We start from the raw sequence: 11,676 nt of genomic DNA, 5'->3' as shown, positions 1-11,676 counted from the left end.
GCTCAGCACCGACACCCAGCGAGGGGGGCGGGGCCGGGGCGGGGCCGGGGCGGAGGCGGGGGAGGGGAGGCGGGGCTCCCGGGCCCATTGGGCGGCCCCGGCCCGCCTCCCCGGCCTGCGCGAGGGGAGGCTAATTATAGGCTTCAAGGACTAAGGAGGGCAAAGATTGCAGCCTGCCCCGCTGGCCGCGGGGGGAGGGGATGGCGGGGGGGGGGGGCGGGGAGGAGGAGGGGGGCGCCGAGAGCCGACCTTGCCCCGCTCCACGCCGCCTCCCCTCCGCTCCCCCTCTAGGAAGGTGGGGATTTCAGGGCGGAGGCCCGGGGCTGGGGCTGGGGGGAGGCGGCGGCAGGGAGGATCCCAGGATCATAGGTTTGGGGCTGAAAGAAGCCCGGGAGAGCCGGTGTGCCAAGGTCCGTGGACAGATTTCAGGACTGTGCACTTGGGGAGGGAAAACATTCCATCTTCATTTTCCTGCAATTGATTTCCTTTGTCAGCCTATGGAGTTAGTTTATGCATCTGAAATTTTTCTGAGCAGAGGTCCAGAGACTGCACCAGACTGCCTGAGGGGTCCGGGGTACACTCACCCCTCTGATTCGGAGGGTCACACACACACACACACACACACACACACACACACACACACACACACACACCCTCTGAATCTAGGAGTCCAGGATATACACACACAATGTTGATTTAAGGGGTCCAGGGTACACACACCGCTCTGATTCTAGGGGTCTAAGATAAACACCGCCCCCCCCAACTCTTATTCTAGTCTAACTCTCATTTTCCAGTTGAAATTGAGATCTACTGTCAGAGGCAGGATTACAACCCAGATCCTTTGCTGAACTGCTTCTCTTTCTTAAGGCACCCAGGCACAATAGGAATGCCAACCTCTGTCTTTAAAATCTTTGCCCACAATGGTCCTGTGAGCTTGAGAGTTCTGGGTGTTTTCACTGATTGTGAACCTTTTGGAGGATTTAAAGGTGAAAGGGACCCCGTGGATGTGGTCTACACCCCCACTCCATTTTTAGGCACCAATGCCTATACCCAAGGTCATACCATTAGTGAGCTCCAAATATGCCAGGCTACCGATTTGTGCAGAAGACTTGTGGGATGGCAAAGCATCCTTCCAAACTTGGGGGATGGGACTCAGGCCTAAGGAGGGGTGGCATGTTAGTGTGGAAGAGGGCTGGGATGGGAGTCCCAGGAGCTGGGTTCCCTAGCTTTGCCACGTGTTACTTGTATGACCTGCCTTCAGTTTCCTCTTCTGTTAAATGGGTGGGTTGAGCCAGATGACCTCTGTGCTGTCTTCCAGCTGGAAGTGTATGAAATCACAGGAGCAGAGGCTGACTTTAACCTTTGACTAGATGTGTGCCCAAGTCTGAGTAAACAAGGGCACTCCAAAGAGCCCCACCTCTGTGCTGGCTCCAGTCACAGGTCAGGTCTCCCTTGCCTGGACCTGGAAGAGGCACCTTGGCAGACTCTGGGGAGGCCCATTCTACCAATGATTGTTTGGGATTCCTAAAGGGAAAAAAATAGCACCCTGTATCCCTTTATTTAGGCCTCTCTCCATCCTTACCCTGGGCTTCTCTATGCAGAATTATACCAGAACGTTAGAGCTGGAAGGCCTTGGAACATAGATTGTAAGAGCCAAAACAGACCTTAGAGCTTAGAATATGGAAGGTCAGCGCTGGGGAGGACCTTAGAACACAAAATATTAGACATGGAAAGGAAGTTAGGACCTAGAATGTCAAGAAGGACCTTGGAACACAAAATGTCAGGGCTTGGAGGGCCCTTGGAACACAATGTCAGAGCTGAGACTGGGCCTTAGAATCCAGAATATCAGAGCTGGGAGGAACCTGAAAACCCAGAATGTCAGAGCTGGGAGGGACCTTAGAACCCAGAATGCCAGGGATGGGAGGGGCCTTAGAACCCAGAATGTCAGGGATGGGAGCCCCTTAGAACCCAGAATGTCAGAGCTGGAAGAAAACTCAGACTAGGGGTTCGGGGGTTCTCAAATGGTATTCCTGAGACTCTTTCCCAGGATCCATGTGGTCACACAAGAATGCTAAGATATTTTCATTTTTAGTATGGTAAAGATTAGTAAGACCCACATAAATACCAGCTCTTTGGAGTCTTATCATTTTTGTTTTTGTTTTGTTTTGAATTTTGGTGAGGCAATTGGGATTAAGTGACTTGCCCAGGGTCACACAGCTAGTAAGTGTGTTAAGTGTCTGAGGCCACATTTGAATTCAGGTCCTCTGAATCCAGGGCCAGTGCTCTATCCACTGTGCCACCTAGCTGCCCCTGAGTCTTATCATTTTTAAAGGGGGCCTGAGACCAAACATTTTGAGAACCACTGCTTTAGGCAATAAGCTATCAGAGCAGAGGAATGACCTGAGACCACAGAATGTTGGAGGTGGAGGTGACTTCAGACCATCCAGTCTAACCCCCTTATTTACAGATGAGGAAGTTGAGTGCAGAAAGAAGTCTCTAGCACCTTAGTTACATCCAGGGAGAATCAGGAGGAAGAGTCTCAGTCTTCTCACTCCCAGACACCTAGTGCTTATACCTCCACACCTCAATGTCTTTTCCCACCTCACTCCATCATTATGAGAAAATGGGGTTTCCAAGCATCTGGAAGCAGAGATGGCCCCTTCTAGATATCAGTGATGGTAATAAATGAAATGACCACAATTTAGCAAAAATAACAATGATAAATCCTTTATTTGAAATCAGTGAAACAGAAAGTCTGAGATGAACAACGGAAGAGAGTGTCCCAGTTCTCCCAGAACCACGAAGCCAGCCACATCTGTGAGGGAAGCTGGTGCAATGACCTGGGGCCCACCCTGTCTGCTCTCTCCTAACAGAAGGGCGCCACCCCTATCTTCTGTTCCCCCTTTCCGGAGGATCTGAATGTTCACCAAGAGCTCCCACAGGATTTCTCATGGTAGAGTATTGGACTCGGGGACAGGCCACGGGAAGAGGTCTTTTTTGTGGGGCACCTTTTGCCAATGTGCCCACATGTACCCCTTCCCTTCCTTTCCTCCTCAGGCAAGAGAGCTCCTCCAAGCTGGCTATAAGAGGGGGAAGATGGGAGACAGAGAAGGGTCACCCATGAGTCCCTACTTTCCCTTTCCCCTTTCTTTCCCTGAGCCAAGCACTGGGGAGTTGGGGAAGGGGAGGGGAAACCTCTTTCTATTTTCTACTGAGGGGAACAGAACTCTGGGTAACCCTCCTGTCTGGTAATCCCAGCCCTGCCCCCTTCTCTCTACTTCACCTGCTCTGTGCCATGGCCAGGGTTCAAGGACCAGCCCCACCTGAGTAACCCATGAGCCCAGAGGCTTTTCCCTTGGTCCCGATGGAAGAGACACAATCCCCATCTTCTGGACACTGTAAGCTTTCCTAGGTAAGCTGGAGGGCAGAGCCTGATTCCCTTGTGTAAGGTCCAGCATGAAGAAAAGGGTCAGGAAATGTTTGTTAAATGACTAAAGGATGGGGAAAAGATGGCCCAGCCCTTAGAGGATCACCCCGCCGCCACATTTGATGGGGGAGGTGTAGTCCTTGTCTTGGGGAGAGGGCAATGGGGTAGAGAATCCGTTTTTAGGCCCTAAGGTGAGTGTCTGGCATCACAAGTTCTATATCCTATCCTTGAATTCACTTCTGAAGCCATGCTGGGCAAAGAGAAATAGACAAGGCCAGCCTCTCAGCTGGCATTGTCACCAGCATGACCATGTTGAAACAGAGATGGTGACTCAAAGATGAGGAAGTCCTGGACACAGCTGGAAAGGCCACCCCAACCCTTCCAGTCATTGCCGCCTCAGAATGACCCCAAGTTTGAGGGAGTCCTGTGCCCGGATGTGGCCGGCAGGAGGGATTGGAGACCGAGAAAGCCCCCTGATCCCTGATCTTCTGGGCTCACCAAGGATCCAAGTCCCAGCCAAAGCTCTACTTTGATGGGGATGGCCTGAACCCAGCCTGGGCAGGGTATCGAGGGTGGGGTCAGTCTTGTGAAAGTTTCCCAGAACTAGACAAGAGGGGTCCGGCTTTGGAGTCATTGCCTTCAGTGACGCCATCCTGGGGAGGGGAATTTGGATGAGCCGAGGAGGCTACGGCTTCCTGTTGCCCACCTCCCAAGCCCAGCAGTGTCTGACAGTCACTCTGGGCCTGGAAGCCAAGAGAGTAGCCACCCCCTGCTCGCCCCAATCTGCACATAGAACCAGGAATCTCTCAGCAAGTTCCAGGAGGCTCTGGGGGATCTAATTTCAGCCAGTAAGGCTCTCTTCCGCCTCCAGCTTGGGGTGCTCTGGGCTCTTGGCTTTCTCCCCTTCTCCCCGCTCCCCGCTCCCAAGTCAACAAGCATGGCTTACCCAGGTCTGCTCATCCTCAGCGAATGGAGCCTCACTCACTTCCCCCTGGGAGAAGGTGAGAGGGGATCGGGTGTCTTCAATCCGGCCATCTGTCAGGGACTTGGTTCTTTTTGATTTCCCCTGGGGCTGGCTGGGAAGGGGGATCTGTGTATGTGTGGAAGGACCAGGGTTGGTGAAAGTCACCTACCCCCTCACCCTCATCAATGGGGAGCAGTGTGAGGCCTGTGGGTGGGACAGACGTGGCCTCTTCCACCCTGATACCCAGCCCAGCACCACGAGCTAGTCTCTCCAACACCCTTAGCTCCTATCATCAATAGCCACCCCAGAGCCTGGATCCCACATCCTCCACACTCCCCTAAGACCTTGAGCCCAACTACAAAACACTCAATCCCCATCACACCAGTCTAATTCCATAACTCCAACTTCCAACAATCTATCCTCAGCCCCAAAACAGAATGACAGAATGTTGGATTTGGAATAATAATAGCGACATTTCTAAAGGCCTTTAAGGTTTGCATTTGATCCTCATCACAACCCATTAAGTAAGCACTTAATATCCTTGTTTTATTAATGGGGAAATTGAGGCCCGGTGCATTAATTTGCCCAGGAAACGTCGGAGGCAGATCCAGCACTCAATGCATTTTATAAAGCTGCCTCACAAGGAACAGACCTCGTCGGCCACCTGGTCCAACCCACAGCCCCCAAAGAATCCTGCTACAATACCCACAAGAGATGCCCTCCCATCTCTCCACCAGATGCCCAGTGACTTATGGATGCTTCTCATTGTCATGAAGTTTCTCCTTGGACCAATCCCAAATTTGTCTCTGCTCCTTCAGCTCATTCTTTTTTTGCTCCTGGTTCTGGCCTCTAGGGCCCAAGGGAACAAGACTAATCCTCCCCCCCACCCCCTTCCAGTACTCAAAGAGAATCAAAGCCTTTCACCATCCCAGGTTCCTTGTGGAAGCTCCCTACCTTCTCAATGCCCTTCTTAAGCGAGGCTGCTCAGAACCAGACCCCAAACAAATGGTTTAATCCCAAATACCACGGTTTCAATTCCTCCAAGCCCTGACTTCACACTCCCAACAACTTGACCATACACGCCCAACATTCCTGTCTTCGTTCACCCCAATTTCCAGCCGTCCCATCCTCATCCCCCCTTGTTCCCCACTAAAAAAAAGCTTCCCTAGAATTCATACCGATACAGCTCTCCTGGCCGCAGGCCCAGGGGGCAGCTGCCTGCCTGAGGGGGTGTCTTCCAGGCCTCGACCACTTCTACGATAGGACCGAGTACTTTCTGAGCTAGAAGATGAGAAAGGAAGGATGTGATGCTGGAAACCTCAGGCAGAGCCAGATCCCAGAGTCACAGTGGAGGTCAGGGGAAAGAGAGGGACTACTTGAGGGTAGGAGTCTCCAATCCTTTCCCTATCATCTTTCTATGAGGCAGTGTGGTATAATGGTTAGAGTGCTAGCTAGGCTCGGAGTTAGGAAGACCTGAGTTCAAATCCTGCCTCTTAATCTGAGTAGCTGTTTGGCCAAAGGCAAGTCAGAACTTCTCTGAATTCCTTCTTTTCTTTCCTTTCCTTTCCTTCCTTCCTTTCCTTCCTTCCTTCCTTCCTTCCTTCCTTCCTTCCTTCCTTCCTTCCTTCCTTCCTTCCTTCCTTCTTTCCTTTCTTCCTTCCTACTTTCCTTTTTTCCTTCCATTTGAACTTGGGTCCTACAGGGCCTGTGCTCTATCTATTGTGCCACCTAACCACCCAATCTCTGAATCCCTAATACTGGTAGTTCTCACTTCCCAGCACTGGTGTGAGGTTCGAGGGAGACAAATGGACACCTCAAAGCATTGTATGAATATTAATGATCAACCTTGTACTCTCTGGGACTCCCTGTGGACCCAGGTTTCCCTGGCTCCTCAGCTCAGAGGGAGAGGACATCAATGGCGTCCTCCTACCCAGTGGTTCGGACACTGGTGTTCCCTTGGAGCTGGACCTCAGTGGATGATCTAGTCTATTCTTCTGACTCTAGGCAGGGAAGATTAGGTAAACTGAGTTAAATATTTTTCAGACTAAGCAATGGAGGCCCAGTGAAATTAATTGCCCAAGTCACACAGCGAGTAAGCGGGTCCTCACCTACCTGAACTTGACCGGGGGAAGCTGCTCAGGAGAGGTGGCCCCTGAGGGTGGGAGAGGATGAACTGTCCCCGAGGACTCCCAGGGGCTTTCCTCTGGGCAGGTCTCTGCCTGGCCTGGGACTCGGGGACCTGAGGAGCCACAGCTGGCCGGCCGGGCAGGAATGCTTTCTGTGGGGCTGGGGCTGGAAGAGGTGGTTGGACTAAACACAGATGGAGACTCCAGGGGTCCAGGTGCCTCCGAGCCATCTGTAATGACAGTGATGATGATGGTGGGGGTGTCTCATCCTTCAGCAAACAGATCACTATGACTCCATAATAGAATCCTCGCCATGCCCTGTTTCCTTTCCTCGCTACCACAAGCACCAAATGCTGGCTAAACGCCATCACCAAACACCCCAGAACTGGCAGCAGCTTATAGACCACCAGCCTTATTTCCAGCCCCGCTCTGGAGCCGGAGTCCAGGGAAGCAATCCCCGTGGAGACTCAGCCTGGCAACTGCTCCTGAAGACCCACCACCAGAGTCCTTGGCCCTATCAAATGGACCAGCGTCAGAACCTGATACATTTTATCCATGGAGATGGAATTAAGGAAGAAGCATCATCAGCCTCTGCTTTGCCACTGCCCCTTTTCCATCTGACGCCTCCTTCCTATGTGTCATCTCCCCCTGTTATTCCAGCCCCTTGAGAGCAGGGACCCTCTGGATATGTAGGATGAGTGAGCATGAAGGATCAAGGATGACAGTGAAGTTGCCAGACTTTACCACCATGTTCCCAATGGGTATCTTTTCCCTCCTCCACCCCCTGACCCTTTTCAGCTTCCTTTTTTGGTGTGCATGTGTTTTCTTCCCCCTAGAATGAACACTCCTTGAGGGCAGGCATTGTCTTTCTTTTTACTTGTGTTTGTCTTGCCAGGGCTTGGCACAATGCCTCTCACACAGTAAGCCCTTAATAAATGCTTGTTGCCTTGCCCTTCTTGCTTGGATTGATTTAGCTATCAAGCTCTAGTCTCTGTCTCTGTCTGTCTCCCGAGCTTCAGTCTCCCATCATGAATTGGACACTGTGACTAGGATGTCCCGTAAGCATCTCAACTCAAATGTTGAAAATGACTCCCTGTCTTTCTCCTAATCCCTGCTCTGTGAAGGTCACCACCTCTCCCATCACCCGGCTTTTCAACTCCAGTGTTATCTTTCATTCTTCATTCTCACTCATCCCTCTTATCCAACCAGTTACTAACATCTGCCACAACATCTCTTCCTACTCACATGGCCGCCACCATCAATGGCCGCCTTATCGCCTCTTGACTGGACAGTTGCAATAGCCCATGGACCGATGACCCAAGTCTCTCCCCAGTGCAGTCTATCTTTCACTCAGTGGCCAAAGTCATCTTCTAAAGTACAAGTCACTCTCCTACTCAATAAACTCCAATGGTTTCCTATCGATTCTGGGATCAAATGTGGCTCCCATTTTTGACAGGTAAAGTTCTTTTTCTCTTTCCAATATTTTATTTTATTTTATTTTTATATATAAGGTATTTTATTTTTTCTGTTACCTCTTTCCAATATTTTAGCATATGAGTCCCCTCCACATTCTCCAAGTATTAGCCTACACTCCTATCTCCAGGCCTGGAGCTGTCACCTATGCTTGGGAGAGATGTTCTTTTTTTTTTTTTTTGTGGGGCAATGAGGGGTTAAGTGACTTGCCCAGGGTCACACAGCTAGTAAGTGTCAAGTGTTTGAGGTCAGATTTGAACTCAGATCTTCCTGAATCCAGGGCCAGTGCTTTATCCCCTGTGCTACCTAGCTGCCCCCCAGGAGAGATGTTCTTATCCTGACCATTACCTCTTAAAATTCCTAGTTCTCTTCAAGGGTCAGGGCTAGTGCTACCTTCTGTAGGAGGTCTTTCTTGATCTCCCCATCGCTAGGGCCTTTTCCTCCAAGGTAGGGATTCTTAACTGCTTTTTGTGCCTGGGTGAAGGTAGGTGCAATAGACAGAACACCAAGCCCAGAGTCAGAAAGACCCAAGTTCATATTTAGCCTCAGACACTTACTACATGTGTGACCCTGAGGAAGACTTCACCTCTATCTGCCTCGGTTTCCTCAACTGTAAAATGGAGATGGTAATAGCACCGACTTCCCAGGGTTGTTGTGAGGATGAAATGAGATAATATGTGTAAAGGGCTTCATGCAGCAGCCTAAACAGGAGCTGCTTAGCCCATGACTATTCCTTTCCCCTCCCCTTTATTCCCATGGACCCCCCTGGCAATCTGGTGATATCTAAGGACCCTTTCTCAGGACGATGCCTATTGCCTCCATTCATCATCAAAGAAAAGGTTAAGCTTCAGCGAGAGGTTAATTAAAACAAAGATGTAATTTTGTTCCATCCCATTTCACATATTCTCTGAAAACCATCCATGGGCCTCCAGGCTTAGCACTCCCCCTCTGTGGTTACCCGGTATCCATTTCTGACTTTATAGCAGTATGTGTCCGTCTTTTCTCAGCTGTTAGAAGGTAATCTTGAGGACAGCAGCAATCCTGGTGTTGTCTTTTACACTTAGCACAGCACCTGGGACGTGCCTTGACCGACCAACCCCTGGGCTGGTTCTGGGGCTACGTCTTGTGCTGTAACTCCTGGTCATTGCTTAACCCTGTGCCTTTGTGTTCAAACATTTCACCAAGTGCTTGTGTACCCAAACCTCTCATGCCCTTATCACATAAACAGTGTGTCCTGGAGCTGTCTCGCTCTGCTCATTTCCGTGAGTCATACTGGAAGAAGGACGTGGGTAAATTGGAGTACATCCTAAAGAGGCCGACCAGGATGGGAACGGGAGGGATGAGAGAACAGGCCATGCCAGGATCCGCTGATGGAGATGGGAGATGCTCAGCTCAGAGAAGGCCCAAAGATGGAGAAGGGCTTATACTTGTTCTGTTGGGCTCCAGAACCAGGAATGATGGGGGAAGCTGCCGAGAGGGAAGGCCCGAGAGCCTCCTACCGGGGCCATGGGGAGCAAAGGAGACTGCCTCCATAGGCATTGGGCTCCTGATCACTGAAGCAGAAGCCACGGCCTCTTGTCAGGGATGCTAGAGAGGGCGTGGGCTGGCCTAGGCAGCCTCGGAGGTCTGTTCTTAGGGATTCTTAGAGTTTGGTGACATTGGTGCACTGGCTCCTATCAATAAAGTCACTTTTCTCCTTGTTGGCGTCTTACCTCCTGCTAGTGTGTGGGCTCCACGGTGGGGGTGGGAGGGAGGACTAAGACTTATCAAGATTTAGCACCTCCCCCAATTTACTGGACAGAGCTCTGAACACAGCAGGTGCTTAATTCATGTTTGTTGTATTTGTATTTCTCCCCAAAGATCCCTAGATGCAGATTTAAAAGGCAGAGACTGCATCTTCTTATTTCAATTTAACAAACATGTATTTAGTGCCTACTGTGTGCAGGATGCTGAGGACAAGAAAGTTAAAGTGATAAGAAAAACTTAAAATCTCTCATTCTCTTGTCTCCCTCACAGAACTGGTCTGGAGACAGGTACATAGTGGATTATTAGCAAATACTTATTAACAAGGAAGAAAAAATCCAAAATGCCCAAAGCTGAGAAATGATCGGTGCCTTCCCCAGCATTCAGAAGGGCGGTGTTTTGAGAGCAAGGGAGTTCTATCTTACCTACACTCCCGTGTCCTATCCGGCCTTGGGAGGAGGCCCGGGAAGGGCTTTTGACAGGGAGAGGGGGTGGGAGTTCTTCAGCGTGGCTTCTTCTGTTGTTGGCCTGTGTGGGGCCCAGGCTGACGATGGTCTCGTAGGTCTTGTTGCTTATGTCCATACCTGTACAGCCCCATCGGGGCCTTGCTGGGGCTGGGAGCTTGATGGGGCAGCGCTGGAAGGAAAAGGACCAGTGAGCCACAGAAGGCAGAATTAGAGGTGACTTCAGAGTGTGGACTCTCAGGGATAATGAGAAGATCTTAGAACCCAGAATGTTGGAACTGGAAGGGTCCTTAGAACATAGAATGTCAGAAGTGGGAGGGCCTTAGAACCCAGAATGTCAGAGCTGGGAGGGCCTTTGAACACAGAATGTCAGAGCTGGGAGGGCCCTTAGAACATAGAATGTCAAGGCTGGAAGGGCCTTAGAACACAGGATGTCAAGGCTGGGAGGGCCTTTGAACACAGAATGTCAAGGCTGGGAGGGCCCTTAGAACACAGGATGTCAGAGCTGGGAGGGCCTTAGAACATGGATTGTCTTACAAAACTGTTTGATCTCTAGGATCTTGAACATTACAGTTCCCCTCTGAACATAATCTCCTTGCCTCCTCCTGCTTCACTCCTCAAACTCTTTCTTCTCATCACAATCTCCCTCTACACCTCCTGTTCTCTCTTCCCTCTCCCCTCCCTCCCCCAGTGCTGACCCAGTTAACAAATTCAACCATGCAAGGCCCTTCTACCCTTGAATCCTTTTACCCTTTGTCGTCCTGCCAACACTCAATCCCGGGCCAGTCCTGCCACCTGCTTGATTCATTCCTATTCCTGAGCAACTGCTGGAGGAAATCATGCAACGGTGCCACTACAAATTTGTATGAGCCAATCTCATTTGGGTCCTCACTATTCGAGTGACAGTCTTTTTATGCTTCCCCAGATGACTCTATCACACATATTAGCTGTTTCTAACCTTCTCTCCCTGGAAGGATCCTCAACCACCTCTCTTGGCGAGATATCTTGCCTTTCACTTCATTGTGTGCACCCCCATGCCCACAAAGCTCAGAGCCTCTGCAAGTCTTCACCTGTCTTTTCTCCTGCACTTTCACTAAAACTAACCTTTCCCTCCGAACACTTGATCCATTCCCCTCCCTGTTGGTTCCCTTAATTAGTCCCCATGTGGTGGGGTTTCCCAGACCTATCATTATCCCAGCGCCCCTTTTCTCCATGTGATCTGTTTGCCCGTATCCTTCTTCTTCTTTTTTTTTTTTTGTGGGGCAGTGAGGGTTAAGTGACTTGCCCAAGGTCACACAGCTAGTAAATGTCAAGTGTCTGAGGCTGGATTTGAACTCAGGTCCTCCTGAATCCAGGGCCGGTGCTTTATCCACTGTGCCACCTAGCTGCCCCACCCATATCTTTCTGAGTGGATGGCATCTAAGCCAAACACATTTAGATATAGCCCATACACACTATCTGTGTTCATGATAAGCTCCT

General features: G+C 50.6%; 1 protein-coding gene across 2 annotated transcripts in view; it reads right to left on the bottom strand.

Moving 5' to 3' along the window:
• Positions 1 to 2,700: 2,700 nt before the first annotated feature.
• ASAP3 (ArfGAP with SH3 domain, ankyrin repeat and PH domain 3) overlaps positions 2,701 to 11,676 on the bottom strand; it is a 69,722-nt gene continuing 60,746 nt past the window's right edge. For both annotated transcript variants that reach the window (XM_043995204.1, XM_043995205.1), the window contains exons 23-27: positions 10,159 to 10,369; positions 6,504 to 6,747; positions 5,570 to 5,672; positions 4,374 to 4,517; positions 2,701 to 4,080 (exon numbers count right to left, since the gene is read on the bottom strand). In XM_043995204.1, the coding sequence (XP_043851139.1) occupies positions 4,006 to 4,080; positions 4,374 to 4,517; positions 5,570 to 5,672; positions 6,504 to 6,747; positions 10,159 to 10,369 (777 nt within the window). In that variant the 3' untranslated portion in view covers positions 2,701 to 4,005. The remainder of the gene's footprint in view (positions 4,081 to 4,373; positions 4,518 to 5,569; positions 5,673 to 6,503; positions 6,748 to 10,158; positions 10,370 to 11,676) is intronic.

Source organism: Dromiciops gliroides, chromosome 3 (genome assembly GCF_019393635.1).
Source record: "Dromiciops gliroides isolate mDroGli1 chromosome 3, mDroGli1.pri, whole genome shotgun sequence".
In the NCBI taxonomy this organism is placed as follows: domain Eukaryota; kingdom Metazoa; phylum Chordata; class Mammalia; order Microbiotheria; family Microbiotheriidae; genus Dromiciops; species Dromiciops gliroides.
Note: the sequence above shows the minus strand (reverse complement) of the source record. Positions and strands in the feature narration are given on the sequence as shown.